At 45.3% G+C, this 24,216-nt stretch overlaps 1 protein-coding gene across 2 annotated transcripts in view; it reads left to right on the top strand.

The window, feature by feature from the left end:
- Window positions 1-24,216, top strand: part of map4k4 (mitogen-activated protein kinase kinase kinase kinase 4) — a 142,042-nt gene that overhangs the window by 49,536 nt on the left and 68,290 nt on the right. For both annotated transcript variants that reach the window (XM_056232623.1, XM_056232624.1), the window contains exons 5-13: window positions 3,543-3,653; window positions 8,818-8,908; window positions 10,398-10,528; window positions 10,678-10,732; window positions 11,763-11,841; window positions 11,940-12,115; window positions 12,190-12,262; window positions 20,615-20,825; window positions 22,864-23,025. In XM_056232623.1, coding sequence (XP_056088598.1) covers window positions 3,543-3,653; window positions 8,818-8,908; window positions 10,398-10,528; window positions 10,678-10,732; window positions 11,763-11,841; window positions 11,940-12,115; window positions 12,190-12,262; window positions 20,615-20,825; window positions 22,864-23,025 — 1,089 coding nt within the window. The remainder of the gene's footprint in view (window positions 1-3,542; window positions 3,654-8,817; window positions 8,909-10,397; window positions 10,529-10,677; window positions 10,733-11,762; window positions 11,842-11,939; window positions 12,116-12,189; window positions 12,263-20,614; window positions 20,826-22,863; window positions 23,026-24,216) is intronic.

Here is a 24,216-nt window from a genome sequence, read left to right on the forward strand (position 1 = left end):
ATGTGACGACAGATAGAGAGGAGTTTTCCTTAAAGTCTTCAACCAGTTTAAAGCGCTTTATTCCTCTACTGTAATCCAAGGAAGATAAAAAAGTGTCAAAAAAGGCTCTGTATTGCAAACTGCATTTTTAGAAAAGAAGAAATCCTGGAGGAATGATTATGGTTTAATTAACCCTCTGGTGCTGTTTGGTCAATTTCAGGCAAAAAATCTTTTTTTGTTGTTGAATTTTTTACTTCATTAGAATGGTACGAGACTTGTTAAAGGTTTTGGCACTTGCTGTGTGAACGCAAAAAAATAATTCATGGACATGATTTGAAAATGTTAAATGTTCTTGAAAAAAATAGTTGTATTGTTCACAATAAAAAATGAATGCATTGGTAGTCATTTTTCACCTAGTGGAAGCGTTTGGTAGTGTGCACAAACAAATGACTGAAAGCTCAAAGATGAAAGATATAAAATAATCAATCGATCAAGGTTCAGAATTACAGGTGAGAATGAACTCACAACGAACAGAAGTTCAGATGAGAATCAACACAGAATAAACAAAAAACATACAAGAGGAAGAAAGATTAGTGCATACTTGCTCACATATTGTTCACATACAAATAATCACTATGTAAAAACATAGGACACAATTTTATAAGGTTGTACCACACAGGAATCAGACCCACAATCTCTGGGCCAGGTGCCTGTCACTCATCTTGTTCTCACCTATGGGAAGACGTGTGTTCACACAAATGGCGAAGTTCCATAGTTCAAGTGAGAATCAACTCAAAATGAAGATTTTGTACATAAATACACTGAATTTAGTATTCAGATGAGATCATTCTTAGAAAGGCACAATGTCTGAAACGGAAGCAACATCTCGCACCATTTCTGGCCACAGTACCTCTTGCGGTCTGGCCATGTGCCATACTGGATTCAAACCCACAACCTTAAAGCTTCGGAGCCTGTGGCTCAGCAGAGTGTGCCACTCAGTTGCATAGACAGTATAAGAAGTGGACAGAGCATCTCATTGGAACTCAGTTGAGGCAGTTGAAGCCCATTTTTAGCGATTTTTGAGCACTTCCGTTCCTGACGCGCAGACTCAAACCGACTCAAACTAAGCTTGATGACGTGAGCAACCTGTCTGACAGACGTTAATCTTCTAGTAGCTGTGCGTGAAAATTGCCAATGTTAATCTTGCAGAGACGGGGAACTTGAGCAAAGAGTTCTTTGGCGTGAGTGAGCAGGAGTAAGTATTCCGTTGCTTTTATGGACTCATTATCTATGGGCTTCTTGCTTGACGGGACGTTCCCCCGATCGCCTGCGAGCTTCTCCTCCTGTCTGTACGGTCATTTCTGTACAGCGCGACAGAGAGTCGAGTGGTTATGACGCAATCGTTAGCCTATTTTTACAAAATCTGTTTCTACGGGGCCATAATGTAACATAGAAGGTAATGGAGCCCTTTATACATTGTCGTGTTTCTTTAGAAATAAATAATGGACAAATGGAGTCTTTAAACGCCTCAGATGTAAAGTTATTCGCTGTCAAAGTGACGCCAAAATGAATGGGAGTCAATGGAAATGCTAACGCAAGTGAAGTTCTGCTACAAGATGGCGGCACCCGGCCGGCTTCAACTTCCGGTCGATGGATTACCCCCTTGCTCAGTTGACACTGATTCAGATCTCATGACCTGTAGGTGGCACTGTTCTTAAATTTGGCATGTACCCTCAAGTCATGGTTTCAATAAAGCCTACCAATTTTCACTTCATTGATCAAAGTTTGGCCGAGATATAGCCTCTGAACCAATTTCGGGTCGACCTCGTTAAGTTCACAACATCATAACTTTTGAACAAAGATGAATAAAAAAATTATGTTTAGTATTTTCTGTGTGGCTTGGTCTAAAGATCCCCTGAGACAATTTTCATAAGAATTGGACAAAATTTGAAGGAGTAGTGAAAACTGAATACTGTACTTTTAAAAATGGCCACTACTGTAATGGGCGGAGTCTTAAAGTAAGATGTTGAATGTGATCAGCATAAAGAGAGTAATCAGGTGTACTAAATTTCATTTTTCTAGATCAAATTGTTCAAAAGTTATAACCGTTTCAAATGTGAATTTTTGAACTGGTGGTGGCGCTATAGAGTTGGTCATAGGGACCCCAAAGTTGGTCAGAATTCTGTTCATTACCATCACTACAAGTGTGCCAATTTTCATAATTTTCTCATGTTCCGTTCATAGGGCTGCCATAGACTCCCATTCGGGAAGAATAATAAAAGTAACAATTCCAATAGGGGCTACAGCACCTTCAGGGCTTGGCCCCTAAAAACATTATCGAACTAAAATATTACAATCATTTCATTTAAATAAAGCATTTCGGTCATTTTTGACCTACATGCGTACAGTACCAGAGGGTTAAATCTGTCATTATTTGGAAATCAATTTTATGGCGCTTTTCCACTGCATGGTACGGCACGGTACGGTTCGGTACGGCACGCTTTGGCGCTTTTCCACTGCATGGTACGGTACGGCACGGTTCGGTACGGCACGCTTTGGCGCTTTTCCACTGCATGGTACGGCACGGTACGGCTCGCTTCGGCTCACTTTAAATGGTACCACCTCTGTCGAGGTTCCAAGCGTACCGTACCGATACTAAAATGTGATGTGAAAACACTGCAGATCACTGATTGGTCAGACAGAATCATCACCACCAGCGTCATTGTATGCGAGACATCAAACCCGCTAGATTCAAATAGCTAGTAACAGCCACCGTTGTAGCACCTGTTTTAAAACTACTTGCTTGACTTGCTTGAAGAAAAATGAAAGAAAAAAAAGTTCCAAAAAAGAAATGGCTGAATCGTGGTCAGTGGACGAAGTGCAGATCGCAGACGTTCCTCTCGTTGGTTGCTGAGGAGCGGATAAATGATCAGTCTATAATCGCACCCACTTTAAAGCGGTACTAACTACAGTGGAAAAGCAAACCGAGCTAAAGCGAGCCGTGCTGTGCTGAGCCGAGTCGTACCACGCAGTGGAAAAGCGAAGCGAGCCGAACTGTACTGAGCCGTACCATGCAGTGGAAAAGCGCCATTAGTTTATCCAGTAAAATGCCAGTTGGATCTTAATGGATTCTTAGTGGATTCTTACTTGATTCCTATGGGTTCAGTTATAATTAAAATCTCCTTCAAGATATATTTTATCATAAATAAAGTCTTAAAACGCAGATGACTGCTTCACATGTTAACATTAAATGCCAAATTCATCTTTGATTAAGTTAAACCTAGAGACTTCATTCCCATTCCCTTTGCTGATGACAGAAGAACCTGACAGTTTCCAGAAATCACACTCACTGCACAGATCCAGATCCATACTCTGAGGCCACGTGTATATGTTCTCGAGAGGTCTGGAAAAAGTACATGTACAGTCTGCTTTATTACTCTAGGGGTACAAATAAAAGCCAAAAGTAGGTTTCTTTATTTGCTGCTGTTTTCTGAGATTTTATATTTAGATTTATTAGATTTTAAATGATGTATGTGCAGTAAATCTGTCTGTTGTTTGTGTAGCTAGTGATGGAGTTTTGTGGAGCCGGCTCGATAACAGACCTTGTGAAAAACACGAAAGGAAACACACTGAAAGAAGACTGGATCGCGTACATCTCGAGAGAAATTCTCAGGGTATGAAGCGCAAGTTGACACTAACATGACAGTGGATGTGTGTGTTTGGAGCCGCTGATTGAGTTACCTCTCCTCTCCTCTCCTCTCCTCTCCTCTCCTCTCCTCTCCTCTCCTCTCCTCTCCTCCCCTCGCCTCCCCTCCCCTCGCCTCCCCTCCTCCCCTCGCCTCTCCTCGCCTCCCCTCCTCCCCTCGCCTCTCCTGTCTCATCCTCTTCTCTCCTCTCCTATTTCTCTCTTTTCCTCTCCTATCCCTCTCTTCTCCTCGTCACTCATTCCCTCCTCTCCTCTCTTCTCCTCTCCTATCCCTATCTCTCTCCCCTCCTCTTCTCTCCTATCCCTCTCCTCCTCTCCTCTTCTATCCCTCTCCTCTTCTCTCCTATCCCCTCCTCTCCTCTTCTCTCCTATCCCCTCCTCTCCTCTTCTCTCCTATCCCCTCCTCTCCTCTTCTCTCCTATCCCTCTCCTCTTCTCTTCTCTCCTATCCCTCTCCTCTTCTCTCCTATCCCTCTCCTCTTCTCTCCTATCCCTATCCCTCTCCTCTCCCCTCCTATCCCTCTCCCCTCCCCTCCTCTCCTCTTCTCTCCTATTCCTATCCCTCTCCTCTCCCCTCCTATCCCTCTCCCCTCCCCTCCTCTCCTCTTCTCTCCTATCCCTCTCCTCTTCTATTCTCTCCTATCCCTCTCCTCTTCTCTACTATCCCTATCCCTCTCCTCTTCTCTCCTATCCCTCTCCTCCCCTCCTCTTCTCTCCTATCCCTATCCCTCTCCTCTTCTCTCCTCTTCTCTCCTATCCCTATCCCTCTCCTCTCCTATCCCTCTCCCCTCCTCTCCTCTTCTCTCCTACCCCTATCCCTCTCCTCTCCTATCCCTCTCCCCTCCCCTCCTCTTCTCTCCTATCCCTCTCCTCTCCTATCCCTCTCCTCTCCTCTCCTATACCTCTCCCCTCCTCATCTCTCCTATCCCTCCCCTCCTCTCCTCTCCTATCCCTCCCCTCCTCTCCTCTCCTATACCTCTCCCCTCCTCTTCTCTCCTATCCCTCTCCTCCTCTCCTCCTCTCCTCTCCTCTCCCCACCTATACCCCTCTCCCCTCCTCTCCTCTTCTCTCCTATCCCTCTTCTCTCCTATCCCTATCCCTCTCCTATCCTATCCCTCTCCTCTCCTATCCCTCTCCTCTCCTCTCCTATACCTCTCCCCTCCTCTTCTCTCCTATCCCTCTCCCCTCCTCTCCTCTCCTCTTCGCTCCTATCCCTCTCCTCTCCCCTCCTCTTCTCTCCTACCCCTGTCTCTCTCCTCTCCTCTCCTCTCCTATCCCTCTCCTCTCCTCTCCTATACCTCTCCCCTCCTCTTCTCTTCTCTCCTATCCCTATCCCTCTCCTCCTCTCCTCTCCTCTCCTCTCCTCTCCTCTCCCCTCTTATCCCTCTCCCCTCCTCTTCTCTCCTATCCCTATCCCTCTCCTCCTCTCCTCTCCTCTTCGCTCCTATCCCTCTCACCTCCTCTCCTCTCCCCTCCTATACCTCTCCCCTCCTCTTCTCTCCTATCCCTCTCCCCTCCTCTTCTCTCCTATCCCTCTCCCCTCCTCTCCTCTCCTCTTCGCTCCTCTTCTCTCCTATCCCTATCTCTCTCCTCTCCTCTCCTATCCCTCTCCTCTCCTCTCCTATACCTCTCCCCTCCTCTCCTATCCCTCTCCTCTCCTCTCCTCTCCTATACCTCTCCCCTCCTCTTCTCTTCTCTCCTATCCCTATCCCTCTCCTCCTCTCCTCTCCTCTCCTCTCCCCTCCTATCCCTCTCCCCTCCTCTTCTCTCCTATCCCTATCCCTCTCCTCCTCTCCTCTTCGCTCCTATCCCTCTCACCTCCTCTCCCCTCCTCTCCCCTCCTCTTCTCTCCTATCCCTCTCACCTCCTCTCCTATCCCTCTCCTTCTCTTCTCTTCTCTCCTATCCCTCTCCTCTCCTATCCCTCTCCCCTCCTCTTCTCTTCTCTCCTATCCCTCTCACCTCCTCTCCTCTTCTATACCTCTCCCCTCCTCTTCTCTCCTATCCCTATCCCTCTCCTCCTCTCCTCTCCCCTCCTATCCCTCTCCCCTCCTCTTCTCTCCTATCCCTATCCCTTCCTCTTCTCTCCTATCCCTATCCCTCTCCTCCTCTCCTCTCCTCTCCTCTTCGCTCCTATCCCTCTCCCCTTCTCTTCTCTCCTATCCCTATCCCTTCCTCTTCTCTCCTATCCCTATCCCTCTCCTCCTCTCCTCTCCTCTCCTCTTCGCTCCTATCCCTCTCACCTCCTCTCCTCTCCTCTCCCTTCCTCTTCTCTCCTATCCCTATCTCTCTCCTCTCCTCTCCCCCTATCCCTCTCCCCTCCTCTTCTCTCCTATCCCTCTCCTCCTCTCCTCTCCTCTTCTCTCCTATCCCTCTCACCTCCTCTCCTCTCCTATCCCTCTCCTCCTCTCCTCTCCTCTCCTCTACTCTCCTCTCCTCTCCTCTACTATACCTGTCCCCTCCTCTTCCCTCCTATCCCTCTCCTCCTCTCCTCTCCTCTCCTCTCATATCCCTCTCCTCTCCTATTCTATTCCTCTCCACTCCTCTCCTCTCCCCTCCTATTCTATTCCTCTCCCCTCCCCCCCTCCTCTCCCCTCCTCTCCTCTCCTCTCCTATCCCTCTCCTCTCTTATTCTGTTCCTCTCCCCTCCTCTCCTCTCCTCTCCCATCGCGCTCCCCTCCCCTCCTCTCCTCTCCTCTCCCCTCCCCTCCTCTCCTCTCCTCTCCTCTCCTCTCCTATCCTCTCCTCTCCTATCCCTCTCCTCTACTATCCCTTTCCTCCTCTCCTCTCCTCTCCTCTACTATACCTCTTCCCTCCTATCCCTCTCCTCCTCTCCTCTACTATACCTCTCCCCTCCTCTTCCCTCCTATCCCTCTCCTCTCCTCTACTATCCCTCTCCTCTCCTCTACTATACCTCTCCCCTCCTCTTCCCTCCTATCCCTCTCCTTCTCTCCTCTCCTCTCCTATCATATCCCTCTCCTCCTCTCCTCTCCTATCCCTCTCCTCTCCTCTACTATACCTCTCCCCTCCTCTTCCCTCCTATCCCTCTCCTCCTCTCCTCTCATATCCCTCTCCTCTCCTATTCTATACCTCTCCCCTCCCCTCCTCTCCTCTCCTCTCCTCTCCTATCCCTCTCCTCTCCCCTCCCCTCCCCTCCTCTCCTCTCCCATCGCGCTCCTCTCCTCTCCTCTCCCATCGCGCTCCCCTCCTCTCCCCTCCTCTCCTCTCCTCTCCTCTCCCATTGCGCTCCCCTCCTCTCCTCTCCTCTCCTCTCCTCTCCTCTCCTCTCCTATCCCTCTCCTCTCCTATTCTGTTCCTCTCCCCTCCCCTCCCCTCCTCTCCTCTCCTCTCCTCTCCCATCGCGCTCCCCTCCTCTCCTCTCCTCTCCCATCGCGCTCCCCTCCTCTCCTCTCCTCTCCCATCGCGCTCCCCTCCTCTCCTCTCCTCTCCCATCGCGCTCCCCTCCTCTCCTCTCCTCTCCTCTCCTATCCCTCTCCTCTCCTATTCTGTTCCTCTCCCCTCCTATTCTGTTCCTCTCCCCTCCTCTCCCATCGCGCTCCCCTCCTCTCCTCTCCTCTCCTCTCCCATCGCGCTCCCCTCCTCTCCTCTCCTCTCCTCTCCTATCCCTCTCCTCTCCTATTCTGTTCCTCTCCCCTCCCCTCCTCTCCTATCCCTCTCCTCTCCTCTCCTCTCCCATCGCGCTCCTCTCCTCTCCTATTCTATTCCTCTCCCCTCCCCTCCTCTCCTCTCCTCTCCTATCCCTCTCCTCTCCTATTCTATTCCTCTCCCCTCCCCTCCTCTCCTCTCCTATTCTGTTCCTCTCCCCTCCCCTCCTCTCCTATCCCTCTCCTCTCCCATCGCGCTCCCCTCCTCTCCTCTCCTCTCCCATCGCGCTCCTCTCCTCTCCTATTCTATTCCTCTCCCCTCCCCTCCTCGCCTCTCCTCTCCTCTCCTATCCCTCTCCTCTCCTATTCTGTTCCTCTCCCCTCCCCTCCTCTCCTATCCCTCTCCTCTCCCATCGCGCTCCCCTCCTCTCCTCTCCTCTCCTATTCTGTTCCTCTCCCCTCCCCTCCTCTCCTATCCCTCTCCTCTCCCATCGCGCTCCCCTCCTCTCCTCTCCTCTCCCATCGCGCTCCTCTCCTCTCCTATTCTATTCCTCTCCCCTCCCCTCCTCGCCTCTCCTCTCCTCTCCTATCCCTCTCCTCTCCTATTCTGTTCCTCTCCCCTCCCCTCCTCTCCTATCCCTCTCCTCTCCCATCGCGCTCCTCTCCTCTCCCTCTCCTCTCCTCTCCTATTCTATTCCTCTCCCCTCCCCTCCTCTCCTCTTCTCCCATCACGCTCCTCTCCTCTCCTCTCCTCTCCTCTCCTCTCCTCTCCTCTCCTCTCCCCTCCCCTCCTCTCCCCTCCCCTCCTCTCCTATCCCTCTCCTCTCCTATTCTATTCCTCTCTCCTCCTCGCCTCTCCTCTCCTCTCCTATCCCTCTCCTCTCCTATTCTATTCCTCTCTCCTCCCCTCCTCTCCTCTCCTCTCCCATCGCGCTCCTCTCCTCTCCTATTCTATTCCTCTCCCCTCCCCTCCTCGCCTCTCCTCTCCTCTCCTATCCCTCTCCTCTCCTATTCTGTTCCTCTCCCCTCCCCTCCTCTCCTCTCCTATCCCTCTCCTCTCCCATCGCGCTCCCCTCCTCTCCTCTCCCCTCCCCTCCTCTCCTATCCCTCTCCTCTCCCATCGCGCTCCCCTCCTCTCCTCTCCTCTCCTCTCCCATCGCGCTCCTCTCCTCTCCTATTCTATTCCTCTCCCCTCCCCTCCTCGCCTCTCCTCTCCTCTCCTATCCCTCTCCTCTCCTATTCTGTTCCTCTCCCCTCCCCTCCTCTCCCCTCCCCTCCTCTCCTCTCCTATCCCTCTCCTCTCCCATCGCGCTCCCCTCCTCTCCTCTCCTCTCCTCTCCTCTCCTCTCCTCTCCTCTCCTATCCCTCTCCTCTCCTCTCCTATTCTATTCCTCTCCCCTCCCCTCCTCTCCTCTTCTCCCATCACGCTCCTCTCCTCTCCTCTCCTCTCCTCTCCTCTCCTCTCCTCTCCCCTCCCCTCCTCTCCTCTCCTCTCCTCCTCTCATTGCCTCTTCTCTTCTCTTCATCAGGGGTTGGCCCACCTGCACGCTCATCACGTCATCCACAGAGACATCAAGGGCCAGAATGTGCTGCTGACTGAGAACGCAGAGGTCAAACTAGGTCAGATCTCTACTGATTCTCTGCTTTCTCTACATTTATCTCGAATACAGTCACATCTCCAGTTCTCGCGGTTTGATGCATGCGGTAGACAAGCCTTTTATGGAAGAGTTTTCTCAGACTCATGAGAATATCCTTTCTTGAACAAAATCATCAAGAATAATCAAACGCTTGCTTGTTTTATTTGTTTTCTTTTTTCACTCGGGTAAATCTGACAACTCTTATCTAATCCAGTTAATCACACTGTTTTGCCACAGTTTACAGTGATAACGAGACTGGTATGAAATATTATAGCAGTTTAAAGAGGAGGAAACATTATGAATGAAACATACCTGACAACAGCAGTTCCTATAACATCAATATCCTGAGAGAATAGCCTTCATGTATAGTCCCCTAAAGGGCTTCTTACATGAACACGGCAAGCTTTTCTTGCCGCCTCTCATGTGTTTTTCATACAGGAGAAGCATGTTTCATGTGAACGTGGACGTGTAAGAGGTTGTTGTGGTAATGAATATTAATACCTGCTTTTGATGGAGAGTTAAAAAAATCCTAATTTTGAGGCTTTCATTAAATATTAAGAATGAAATGAAGCAGCAACATCAAGTATTATTTTTAAATGTTGTTTTAGATCACTCCTTGCACTCATTTAACACACGGTTGATCATGGTTAAAATGATGTGTAAATTAATCGGTTAATATCCTTTCATTTTTTTCAGTTTCATTTTGTTTGAAATATTATATAATTTATAAAATAAAATATATTTAAATATTTTAAATATATAAATGCCTCATTTCATTTTATTAAAGTTTAGAATCATCCTTTATTGTGAAAATCACCCACAGCACCACCTAGTGTCCAACCAGCGCTAATACAGTATAACCGGCTGAATGCACATACTGTATTGAAAATGATGCAAAATATTAAATAATTCACTTTTGCTTTCCAGGCCAGTGTTTACCTTCTGGATTTGATTATCTTACACATTCTGGAGGGCAGAAGCAGCTCCTAACAGTACATTGAGGTTATAATGTATTGTACATAATGTACATAATTAATGTACAACTATGATTAAATGCTTGCGTTTTACCTTTCAATGTAATCAGACACATTTTAACACGGATGTAATTCAGCATGAGAGTGATTGACAAACGGTTGATTTCTCTTCTTCTTTTGCTGATGTTTTATGGCGTAGCGGATTGATTGGTCCTGAAGGTTTATGTAAAGCAGCGTAAAAACAAGCAGGTTAAAGATAAAACGGTGCCAATCTCTGTGTCAGACATGGATGGCAGTTTCACAACAAGTATATTCTGGCCTTAGTGTAGATTCTGCACATGATGAGATCTCACCCGAGCGTCGACTCTCTCCCCGCTCACCCTCTCAAGCCTGAATGAAGTTTTCTTGAGTCCATGTAAGCGTGATCGAGTTGTTGGTGTGTGTGAGCTGTTGTTGGTGTGTGTGAGCTGATGTTGGGTCTCTGGGTCTCGTCTGCAGTGGATTTTGGCGTCAGCGCTCAGCTGGATCGAACCGTCGGCCGCAGAAACACCTTCATTGGAACGCCGTACTGGATGGCTCCGGAGGTCATCGCCTGTGACGAAAACCCGGACGCTACTTACGACTACAGGGTAATAACCTGCACACACACACATGCCTCACACCCTCAGGGGAAGATCAAGCACTGCAGGGACATTCAGCATGTTGAACAGATGCAGTTTCTCATCAACACTGAGCTCCGTGAATGAGCTGACGAGACGATGTTCTGCTTTCCCTGTAGAGCGATCTGTGGTCCTGTGGGATCACGGCTATAGAGATGGCGGAGGGCGCTCCCCGTGAGTACTCCATTACACACCTCCTCTCTCATCTTCCTTTCTTTCTGTCTCTTGATGTCCAGTTGCTTTTACTCCACCATTAGTCCATTCTAGAGGAAATTAATGTCTTTGCTGATTTAAAGCAGGGGTGCCATAGCAAAAACATACACTACCGTTCAAAAGTTTGGGGTCAGTGAGAATTTTATTTTTATTTTTTGGAGGAAAGAAATCAATACTTTTATTTATCAAGGAATAATTAATTTGATCGAAAGTGACAGTAAAGACATTTATAATGTTACAAAAGTCTTTTGAACTTCCTATTCATCAAAGAATCCAAAAAAAAAAAAAAAAAAACTGTACAACTGACAGACCAACAACTGTTTCAACATTGATAATAATAATAAATGTTTCTTGAGCATCAAATCCTCATATTATACTGATTTGTGAAGGATCATTTGACACTGAAGACACTGACACTGGTGATGCTGAAAATTCAGCTTTGATCACAGGAATAAATTACACTTTACTATATATTCACACAGAAAACAGCTGATTTACACTGGAATAATATTTAATACTATAACTGATTTTTGTTGTATTTTTAATCAAATAAGCGCAGCCATGGTTAGCAGAAGAGAATTCTTTTAAAAGTATTGAAAATCGTACCGACCCCAAACTTTTGAACGGTAGTGTACATACCTGTAGTTTTCCAATAATCCTGAAGGACTTGATGAGCTGGATCCGGTGCGTTTAATTGGGGCTGAAGACCGTGGCCCGCCAGGAGCTAACCCTAAATTGACATATGACTTTCTGTCCTCGTTGGAGCTGCTCTTGTCTTACTGAGGCTCCGTACCAGTCGCCCACCTCACTCTTGTGGTGATATAGCTGCATATATTAGATCATTTGTTCCTCATTTGCATACATTCAAATATGCAACTGGTTTTCACACATAATCAGTCGCGACACAATTAAAATTGTTGGTCGAACATTACCTTTAATATCCTGAATTGATAACTGGGTTTCATGGGACGTGTGTGTCGGTGTTTTGCAGCGTTGTGTGATATGCATCCCATGCGCGCGCTCTTTCTCATACCCAGAAATCCTCCACCCAGACTCAAGTCCAAGAAATGGTCAGTACCTTCATCTTATTGCCGTATTGATGTCAGCAGGTCAAAGGTCTCCGGTGCTCCTCCAGAAACGCTCTCCTCTCCCGTGATCTTGTTTTCAGGTCCAAGAAGTTCTTCAGCTTCATCGAGGGCTGTCTGGTGAAGAACTACACGCAGCGGCCGCCCACCGACCAACTCCTGAAGCATCCCTTCATCAGGGACCAGCCCAACGAGAGGCAGGTGCGGATCCAGCTCAAAGACCACCTGGACCGCTGCCGCAAGAAGCGCGGAGAGAAAGGTACGGGTGCGGGTCCTGTCGACACAGTGTGTGTTTGTGCTCGCGTGTGACGTGTGCTTGTGCTCCGACTGCAGATGAGACCGAGTACGAGTACAGCGGCAGTGAGGAAGAGGAGGAAGAAGCTCAGGAGCAGGAGGGAGAGCCCAGGTATGACGCAACACACATGAAGAAGAATATGAAAGCGTTTGAAACACAATGAACAGACCCAGATTACAGATCTCTCATTGGCAGATCTCTTCTTACTTCTCCTCTGGATTCGATGAAATACATTAAGATGAAATATCCATGTATGAAATTTCAGAGGTGTGGTTTCAGTTGTTCCCACATTTATTACATATATTAAGCATGCATTTCAGTATGTAAGTGATTGATTGGTGTATCATCATTTGAAAACGTTTGTATGCAGATTTCATGCACAGATTTATGCATATAAGAGCTGCACGATTCTGAATGAATTGAGAATCACAATTTTTTCACGATTCTCCCATGATGCTAAAAAGAAAACAAAATAACATGCAATTGTTACGGCCGTCTAGGGGCCAGGCCGCTACAGAAAAGATTTTTGGACATAGGCTTAATTTGTGGGTATTTACTACAATGAAGGAAAGAAAAAAAATTTGATTGGGAAAACCTTCCGGTCCCAACAAGGGCAAAAAAACAAAACCCAAAACTCAACCCTCTGTCTACTTAACCTCATCAAAAGAAAATACAAAGTTATCTGCCCTACCTACCACATGCTTTAAACAGAGACAAAGAAAATAACAATGAAAATAAATGGCATTGTAACCCAATAAATCAATATTTATAAGAATTTACAAAGTATGAACAAATAATACAAATAAAGAACCTGTCACGGTGTGGTGTAGGTAGAAGAAAGGCGAACAGGCAAAAAGCTCCAATATAAACGTTTACTCCCAACTAGTGTTGCTTTTGTCAACGAAAATTATGACTAAATATGGTCGTCAACGAACCTTTATCACGTTACGAAAACGAGACGCAACGTAAATGCTGGTCATGTGACGATGACTATAATTAAATGTGTAATGCAATATTTTTGACGAATAAAAACGAGACTAAATGTGGTTTACAAAATAAAAACTATGCTAAAATGTCTCTTCATTTTCGTTGACCAAAACGAGACGAAATGTTATTTAACGTTATAATTTCGTCTCGTTTACTTGCATTATTATTATGCAGTCTGTTTCCTGTGTCACTTCAGGGGCTGCATCAGATCGCACTGCGCAGACGCAGGCACCTTCACATCCTCAAGCCCCACTCGCGGCATTATTAAGAAGATGCAGCTGCGTGAGTTACGGCCAGGGATGTAGTGGAGGCTAAACGCACGTAAACGCCGTTTACGCACCTCCCAATATTCGTAAATAGCGTTTACCCACCTCCAAAGTGCGTTTATCCACCTCTAAATTGCGTTTATCCACCTCTAAATAGCCTGTAGTAGACATTTTAAATTAAGCTTATGTCGTTTTAGTTTCATATTGTTCATTATTAGTTTCATAGGTTGTTAAACCTAAGACGAACTCTTTCATATTGCGCTGCATTACTGTCAGTGTTGTTGACTATTACTGACGGTGTGCTGTTGACGCTCGCGCAGCCTCTCGAGCAGAAATCTACACAAATGAGCGCACACACACACTCAGTTAACAACGAACATACTGCCTATTAAATATAGAGTTTTATATATATATAGAGTTTTTATACTTTTAACGTTAAGCAACCTCAATTATTTTTCCTGAACACCATCACGATTGAAAATGTGACATTGATTTCCTACAACAGTTCAACAAACAGTTAAAATTAGGTCACTTACATTTTAGATGCAATATTGGCTGTTTTTGTTCTGTTTCAGCAGCGAAAATAGTTCCAAACAAAAATCACAGCAGAACCACGGCACATCTCACAGGAACACTCAACCTGTTTTCATTACTGAATGATTCAGCATTTTGAAAGAATCGATTGAGTCAAAGATTCAATGACCCATTCATAAACATCTGTCTCATTCTTGAATGAATCAGCCGTTTGAACAAATCGTTTGATTGAATGAATCAATGACTCACTCATTAAGACAGTCGCCTGTCGCCACCTACTGGCGGTTTAGTGTTATGTTTAAAAGTAGTATCATTCTTTCCAATGTTTCTTATATGTAAATTTAAATCAATTTCATTACATTATTTTATGCAATTGTAATTTTTCAGTGTATATGATTTAATTTGATCAGCCCCTAGGGTAACAGCCCTATAGTGTCTTATTATTCGAAATAATTGAATTTATTGATCAAATTTAGGAATTTAAAAATGAAAGATGAAGCATACATTTAATAATAGTGGGGGAGGGGATGCCCTTTAAAGGTGCAGATATTACAATATGGCGATTTAAATATCAAAGCTGATTGAACACTGATGAGAATATTGTTTCAGAATAAATTAACACACACGCACAAAAAAAAAAAATCCGGACGAGCAACTTTTTTACTCGGACAAGTGAATGACAGATTTACTTGTCCTAAGAACAAGCGTATGAAAAGGCTTAATGTCGAGCCCTCCCTATAGCAATGTCATCAGGATACACATACACCGGTAGGCAGTGGCCCACCTTACCGGGTGACCACGTCGTGGTCCACCAGAATTTACAGTTTACCCACCTCTTTTTTTACCACTACACCTCTGGTTACGGCTGTTTCACACATACTCCGTGTGTAGTGCGTATGCGGTGCGTGTTGCGGTGTGTATGCAGGAGCAGCACACGCTATTGTGCTTTCACATGTGCTGCGTTTGCAGTGCGCAACTGATACGGCTGTACCACAATCACAACATTTATTCTCTATTTTTTATTTCAAATCAATATTTTTAGCCTACATCCATTATGTCGTGTTGTTGAGGTACTGTAGATCTCTGCTCTGCTGTTACGCACGCTCCTGGAGCGCATTGCCGGACCGCATCCGCGTGCGCTGTGAGCGCTCTAACCTATTAACATGGGTGCGGGAAAAAATACGAACCACATACGCACTGCAAACGGAGTATGTGTGAAACGGGCGTTAGCATAAACTACAACAAACAAAGTTAAGTCTGACACAGAGAAAGGGATTCGTCTTTGAGAGAAAAAGAAGAAATGACATTTTGAAAAACTTTCATTTCATCATGTGTGTAGGCTTAGGCTACTTCTAACATGTTTGGTTGGTAAAATCCCTTCCGTGTCTGGAATGGATGTATTCTTGAGTCTATAAGGTAGCAATAATATAAGAAGATAACTATAAGAAGATAAGATTGTTTGAAATGAGTTTGGCTAAAAGAAAATTTTGGTTTTGTCTATACTACTAGGTACTTACACTATATTGACTGGGTTAAATAGAATTGCATTACTAAAAAGAGACTAAAATACAATTTGCATTGACTAAAACTAGACTATGTCTTTCGTCGACTAAAACTAGACTAAAATGTCATCAGTTTTCGTCGACTAAAACTAGACTAGACTAAAAAGAGTATGAACGTGACTAAAACTAATAAAAACTAAAATGACAGCTTGACACAAAGACTAGACTAAAACTAAAATTAAAACAGGCCGGCAAAAACAACACTACTCCCAAAAATATAATATGAACAGGTACAGAATGGGTAGAAGGCTCACACACACACCAATTACAACGTAGAACGGACAATGAACAAGGCAAAACACAGGGCTTAAATACATGGGGAAACAGATCAGAGAAACGAGACACAGCTGACAAGACTAACGAGGTGAGACAGATGAACTAATAATGATGATGACACGTGACAAGATGACAGGTAGACAAGTCCAATGAAAACAAACTAAACGGAACCCAACTGTGACATTACTCCCCCCTCCCGGTAGGCGCGTCCTCGCGCCGAAGGAAGACCAACTGCGGATGGAGGGGGTTCAGGAGGAGGACGAAGAGCAGGTGAAGTGCAGATAGAAGGCAGGAGGGACAAGGGCGGAGGAGATGGTGCAGGCGGCCAGGGCGGAGATGACGGAGGGAGGAGCCATGGAGAAGGCGGGGTTGGACTCCAGGGCGCCGACTGAGGGGGGCGGAGCAGGTGGTAGAGGAGACCAGGGTGGAGCCGGAGAGTCGATGAGCCCATGCGACGCCGAGGGTCCGGCGGGGACACAGAAGGGCACGGTGAAGACAGAGGGAGTGAGGACCAAAGGGGAACTGAAGGGAGTGAGGAGTCCAACAGAGCTGGGGGGACGAAGGGACGAGGCGTAGCCAGAGGAGAGAACTCCAGAGGTGAGGGAATGGGGGACGAGGTACTACTCTACTCTAACCCAAGGTGGAGTTTATGGGACGAAGGGCCGAGGTAGAGTCCTGGTTGCGTAGGATGGAGGTGGAGACCGGGGATCCACCGACCAGGGTGGGGCTGCAGGCCGGCAGACCCACGGCAACTCCACCTCGCAGAAGGTGGTTAGAAGAGGAGCTGAGGGGCTGACAGGCAGTGGCGGAAGAGTAGAGAGTTGGCAGATGGAAGGAGGTGGGAGAGGGAGGCTGGGTGGGAATTTGGAGACAGACTTGGGGAAAGAAGATTCAAGCTCGGCAGGATTGACGTGAATCTCAGGCTCGGCAGGACTGACGTGAACAGTTTGGCTCGGCGGGCATGACGTGAACAGTTTGGCTCGGCGGGCATGACGTGATGCGCAGGCTCGGCAGGACTGACTTGAAGTGCAGGCTCGGCAGGACTGTCGTGAAGATCAAGCTCGGCAGGACTGACGTGAAGAAGCTCAGGCTCGGCAGGACTGTCGTGAAGATCAAGCTCGGCAGGACTGACGTGAAGAAGCTCAGGCTCGGCGGGACGAGCCTCTGGACGGGTGGTCTCGGCCATCTTTGCCGGAGACAAGGGTTCAAGCATGATGTGGAGATCAGGCTGGTCAAGAATGATGAGAAGATCAGGCTGGTAGGGCATGATATGAAGATCCGGCTGGTCAGGCATGACGTGAAGAACAGGCTGTGGAACGGCATACTGAGGAATGAAGCTCTCTAGACAAATAAAGAGTGCCTCTCTCCAGCCCAAACTGGAGAGATCTGGGAGCTCCCTCGGATCGACGACATGTGCCCCCATCCGATAACAAGCCTTGATAGCTTTATCATTTAAGGTGCTGGTGACAGCGAGATGGTAAAACCCCTCTGTAAATACAAACAGATTGCGGCTACCTTGAGCCATCGCCGCGATCTGTTCTTCTGTCACGGTGTGGTGTAGGTAGAAGAAAGGCGAACAGGCAGAAAGCTCCAATTTAAACGTTTACTCCCAACAATATAATATGAACAGGTACAGAATGGGTAGAAGGGTCACACAGACCAATTACAACGTAGAACGGACAATGAACAAGGCAAAACACAGGGCTTAAATACATGGGGAAACAGATCAGGGAAACGAGACACAGCTGACAAGACTAACGAGGTGACAGGTGAGACAGATGAACTAATAATGATGATGACACGTGACAAGATGACAGGTAGACAAGTCCAATGAAAACAAACTAAACGGAACACAACTGACTACAAGCTCAAACACAAATCAAAATTGAAATAAACAAAAACAACACAAGGGCAACTAAACCAAACGTCTACGAGTGAGCGTTGAAAGAAGCTCCTGAAGAAGGCGAGTGGAGGCCTGTTAAACTCCTAGACTCAGCCAGTAGGAGGCAGTCTCCAATAATGACTATAGCCAATCCGGAGCTGCCACCTCCGCATCTCAGGACACATACATAAGCAGCACGAGAAACAACTGTGGTTATACCAGCAATTTACTGGAGCTTCTGACAAAATATTAATTGCTGCAATCTATTTTAAAATATTTTATTAATTTTAATTAATTAAAAAGAAAATCAGTTTGAATGAATGATTCAATAACCAGACTGATCTCATGAAATGGCGTATGTATGACACGCCAATTCGTATTTCCATTTTTGGCGTGCTATCAACACGCATAATCGCTTTTCAGCGTGTTTATCAACGCCTTGACTTAACGTTACATTACTGTATATATAAATATATGACCTACCCCAATCCCGTCCCTAAACCTACCCGTCACTGGGGTTAATACCATTTATGAGTCTTCCCCTACCATCCTAGGAAAAAAAATATTGCTCCACAGATGTAGATCTACATTTTGCTTCGTTTCGCTCGGACATTTAATGGCGTGTACATACACGCGGGATCACTCGGACATTTAACGGCGTAGACATACACGCAAAAGATGACGGTTCGTTTCGGCGTGGACATACACGCGGATAGCTCAAAATGCGTATAGATAACACGCCACTTGACTTGAAAGTGGCGTGTATGTTTACGCAAAGTAAACATGATGTCATGTTGCAATAACTTGTCTTGTCTCATTACTGGATGAATCAATGTTTTTTAACGGATATCTTGAACGGATAATTCAATGACTCACTCAAAGACTTCACTTCAATGACGAATATATTTTTTTACAGTCACTTGTCGCTACCTACTGGTGTAGCGATGTAATTGATACATCTTTATTTGGAGCGTCAAGTTACTACCGTTGACATCAGTGTTTATTTCCAAATTATAAACTTTTATCCCAGTACTTCTGTGAATATTCTGAATGATTGTAAGACAGAGATACTCTGTGGTCAAAACACTGTTTCTGTCAGGACCACTATCGTCAAATACGATTGACAATTAGCATACAGTTTGGATTGGCGGTATGGTTCCGTTCTGGGCGAGAACTGCCTGCAAATCTTGACTGAGACAGGTGGAGCTGGGGAGGGAAGAGGGTAATCCGCTCCTGAGAAACGTGATAGCTGCTGATAATACTGAAGGAGCTTATTATCTATACAGTGATAGGCGTCGTATTCCTATAGGTAGACATGGATCAGCTGAGAGTCACTGATGCGAGCTTGACTAACGTGACCTGCCAGAACCATCACTTGATTTGTGAAGCTGTTTTATATCTATACTAGGGCTGCACGATATTGAAGAAAAATGTGATATGCGATAACTCATTAAATAATGTGAAATGCGATACGATAATGCTTAAAGTGTGTAAAATAAACTTAAATTATATATTATGTAACCTAAATACGTGTTTCACATTCTTTTTGTGACAAGAAAACATCCCTACAACTTCTGGAAGTGTTTTACTGTCGCATAAGAAGTGTTATTAACATCAGTGTAAAGCACGGGGTTCAGGGGTTCATCCTACATTAGGGTTATTTTACAACAGAAACTGAATAATCAAATCCAAAATTAAAACACTGCTTAGTTCCCTTTCGAGGGAACTCGCGAAGCATTGATGACGCTTTGGGAACGCCTCCAGCGTGAATGCGTCTGAAGCATCTATGTCAACTAGTCCAATGGAAAGAATGAGCGCCACGGGCGGGTGACGTCATGACCAGGATGAGCTAAAGCGCATCCGGTGCAAACCGGCATTAGCTTCTGTTGCCTCAGCAAGCGATCTGTGTCAATCTGTCTGTTATATTTACTGTTGTCTGCCTGATATACACATATCTAAACACTATGACGAAACAATTGCACAGTGTTTCTCCCTGCTCGCGTTATTTAACGAGTGGGGACACACACAAGCTTTGTGTGATGTGTTTGGGAGTAGAGCATGCGGTATCAGCCTTCGAGGGGGCTGATGGGCAGCGTTATTTAGAGAAACTACTTGACATCAACAACATGGACCCGTACGACCTGCTACAGAATGAACGAAAGACCCAAAGCACTACCACCTTTCACATACCCTGACATAGTCAATTACCTGGTTTATGGTATCGGTGCCTAACTTTACTGCCTAGACATTACAATGCAAGAGTTCAGAAGCTTTAAGTCATTAGAAGCTTATGAACAATTCTGCTGCGGCTGGGTGCAAGACTTAGAAAGTCCCAAACCTGTAACGTTAAACTGCGAGAGTTCAGTCATACTTGATGTTTCAGGCCTCATTCATATGTGGAAATAAATCTGATATGAATCAGATACGTGTATTTGCACCTGCCGTGCAACGTTAAGCGGACAGATCGGACATTCCCCTGTCAATGCGAATCGTACGTCATTAAAAAAAGTGTCTCCGATAGAACCCCTTTCATTTCTCTTCCTTCTTCTCCATATCTTCTTAAGAAACTGCGGCGTATCGCTAGAATGTAAACAAACACTAAGCTGCGCTGTCTCTCTCGCTATTTCTGGAATGTTTAGTCGCGCCTCTGTGAAGTTCTGAAGGCGTTGCCCCTGGCAACCGATAGCGTCTCCTACCATCATGGCCGACCGGCTCAGACCCCGCCCAAATCGGCACGTGACTCCTCACTCTCAATACATGAAAACGGCTCTCTCTGGATCAGAATATTCGCTGTGATCGGACATGTCAGTGGTTTAATAGACATAGATGACTGTCATTTAGGAATAATAGCCTATGTGTCTGCCTGAATCGTGATCTTTGTGAGAATGGCTGGAAAAGTCATATAGTTGATTTTTAAGGACCAGTGTGTAACTCTGCTGTGTTCTGAATCCCGCAGCTCTATCGTGAATGTCCCGGGCGAGTCGACTCTGCGCCGGGACTTCATCCGTCTACAGCAGGAGAATAAGGAGCGCTCGGAGGCGATGAGACGACAGCAGCTCCTCCAGGAACAGCAGATGCGCGAGCAGGAGGAATACAAGCGCCAACTACTGGCAGAACGACAGAAGCGCATCGAGCAGCAGAAAGAGCAGAGGCGGCGGCTGGAGGAGGTGAGCACACGCCAGTGATGCTGTGTGACTTCCCACGCCACACCTGAACCAGTCAAACACAAGTCACCGCACCATCAAGAAGAGTTTATATATGTGTAGGGCTAGAAAAACAACTGGCGAAATGTGTCAAAAGCCTGCACTCTAAGGAACAACTACATCCACCACTACAATGGCAACATTTCTGTCACATGTGATCAATGCCTGACTAAATTTATGAGCCTTATTGGATAATTTAAGTCACATGTTCAGCAGTTGCTAAAATCACCCATCACAAAATACATTTCATCTGCAACAATATGATCCTACAATAATACGCATTGCATGTACTATACCAAAGGATAGGTCAGTTAAACATCTCCGTTTGGCCCTTTAGGGATAAAAAAAACAAAAACATTTTGAACAACATGGGTCACATGATGACAAACTCACATGTCACAACATGGCATACAGTAAGTCTTCAATGATATGAGCCTGTTAATCCAACTAGAACATTCCATAGTATAGCGAAACAGTTTGGCGAAATTTGCCATTTTGAAAGCAAAATTGGCATCTTATTCTTTAGTTGGTTAAAACCTAGAATAACAGTAACCCTTTCAGCTGCTCTTTCTTTATCAGTTTACAGTGACCGTAATGTACGCTGTGTAGGCGGGATATTCAAACGCATCTTGCATTGTGATGTCACATTGTGGCAGGTTTAAAACATGTTGTTATTGCAGTGCCTCATGTTTGCTGAAGGACAAGGAACCGTTTAGGCCCTTCTGTCTTTATATGTTGAAACTTAAAGGTATTGTAGGTAGAAATTTTATAAAAAAAACTTTTTTCCAAATTTGTTTAAACTTTCTATATATATCAATGCATAATTAAAATGTTAGTAGTCTGATAAAAAGAGTATAAAAATCGAATGTCTGTAGACCTCTCACGACTGTTTTAAAGACAGCTCATTATTTCCATTCACCCCACCCCCTCCCTTCTGGGCTCCTTCCAAAGCCATGCCCCCAAAACACATGAACTCGCGACTCCGACCGCTGAGCTGAAGACGCATTATTTACCTGAGACGAGCGGAGAGGAAGGAGCGCAGTGCATGTAGTGACATCATGTCAGAATCACATGTAATAAAAAAAATCTTAACTTTATCGTTATGAAGATAAACAAATAAGATTTATTTTTGTACTCACTATCAAGCTAGCATATTGATATCGGTAAAGTTTAAAATATATTTTTATTGATTCGCTAACGAGCTAGTTATCTATAAGGCAAAGCTAAAAACAGGTTGCATGATACACGTTTTTCCATTGCCATCATTTACACTGTGATGAAGATGAATTTCGTGTAACATTCATAACATATATGGTGTTCTGCATGTAAGAGTTTCCATGATGGAAAGCATTGTTGACTCTGATGAGGACTATCTGATAATCACTCTCCAGAGACAAGTACCGCATCGTCAGCTCGAGGACAGATAAATCGTTGTTTATCCAAAGACTTTTTGTTCATTACCTTTTCTTTACTGTCTTCCTTTTTTTGGCTGGTTTGCCTTCGCGAACTGCATATGTGGATTTTGATTGGTCTTTCTCTGCCATTGTTTTGCTATTCCTAGGTTCCCTGCCTCTTGAATTCCTCAAATCAAACGGGTACGCGCAAGTGGGCGGGTCCTGTGTGGCAAAAGGGTGGTTGCCATGGTTGCGAGAGAGTGACAGTCGCCTAAGCAAATCCTTTGTTTTGTCCCGGATGGAAATAATGAGCTGTGTTTAGTGCAGATTAAACGGTCTAGAGTCACTCGATTTTTATACTCTTTTTATCAGAGTACTTACATTTTAATTATGCATTGATATATATAGAAAGTTTAAACAAATTTGAAAAAAAGTTTTTTATAAAATTTCTACCTACAATACCTTTAAAGTGGCAATACTTTTACGAAGAACAACACAGCGTAAAATTTGTCCTGCAACTCAAGACAACACCATTATTGAGTTGAAACTTAAGCAAATGTCAATGATGATTGTAAGTTTAACTGCAGAGTAATTCCTGTGTACTGCAGCAACAAAGACGAGAGCGAGAGATGAGGAGACAACAAGAGCGAGAGCAGAGGAGGAGAGAGCAGGAGGAGAAGAGACGTGTGGAGGAGATGGAGAGGAGACGCAAAGAAGAGGAGGAGCGCAGGAGGGCAGAAGAGGAGAAGAGGAGGGCCGACCGCGAGCAGGTGAGCTAGGGCTAACCCTCACCCTAACCTAGGGCTAACCCTCACCTTAACCTAGGGCTAACCCTCACCCTAACCTAGGGCTAACCCTCACCCTAACCTAGGGCTAACCCTCACCTTAACCTAGGGCTAACTCTCACCCTAACTTCATCACTGATAACGGCCCTGGTTTTCAGTGTTTGGCCAAGCGAAGCGTTTGTAGCTCAAGATAAGATGTGAGGGAGGAGGGAAGACGCTCCTGGTCATTGGTTAAAATTGCCATTTAAGCCATTTAAAGTTTTCAGTGAAACCCTGAATGTGAAGTTCCACATAAATTATTTTGTATCTGCAATCTATTTAGGCACGTATTGTGTTGGTTAGTTTCCTCTTTTTTTCCTCTGATTCCACATTTTCTGCCATGATAAACTCTCTGAAAAGCCTTCTAACTCGTCGTAGACTAGGGCCGGGTGTCGACACTGATTTCTCTGAGTGATTTGATTCCGATTCACAAGCTCTTGATTTGAAAGATTCAAGTTTCCCAAGGAAAAAAATCTTTGAAATAAAGCTGTAAACCCTGTCAGTTGGTACTTTAATAATATTGTACTGGCCATAATAAAAAATGGATTCTGGCTTTTCCTGTAGCTTTATACATTTTTTCCCAGAGTTGAGAAGGCAGGTAATTCACAGTGTTTTGACTCGCACCCAATAATCCAACGAGATGGTTTTGTCCGAGAATATGCCGGTTTTTTCTTTTTATTACAAATAAAAATAAAATACAAACAAAAGATGCAATGAGATGCAAAAATGATAAGAGTTTAACTGCAAGACAATGTCAGCACAAGAGCAGCGTGTCAGGCAGGTGTTTGAGTGGGCGAGGTCAAGAACGGTCTCTCTGCGGCCTGCTCTCCTCCTGTCATGCGCAGGTGGCATCTCTTTTATCCAGGTTGGGTGACACCAGTTACCACCTAAAGGGGGTGGCACCCTCACAAAATGCACAAAAAACAAAACAAAACAAAACATAAGAAACTTAAATGTGGCTCCTACAAATATCATACTAAAGATTAAAATTAACAACAGTCCATATCCAGTTATTTATTAAGTTTTACACAGCTCAAATTTGAGTTTGAAACTCAAACATTTGAATTGCACATCATGCCGTTTTTTTATATAAGCCTTAATGAGATCATTGTTTCCCATCACATTTGTTTAGAAGAT

The sequence above is a fragment of the Rhinichthys klamathensis genome, unplaced genomic scaffold, assembly GCF_029890125.1.
Source record: "Rhinichthys klamathensis goyatoka isolate OS25496 unplaced genomic scaffold, OSU_Roscu_1.1 h1tg000350l_1, whole genome shotgun sequence".
NCBI lineage: Eukaryota > Metazoa > Chordata > Actinopteri > Cypriniformes > Leuciscidae > Rhinichthys > Rhinichthys klamathensis.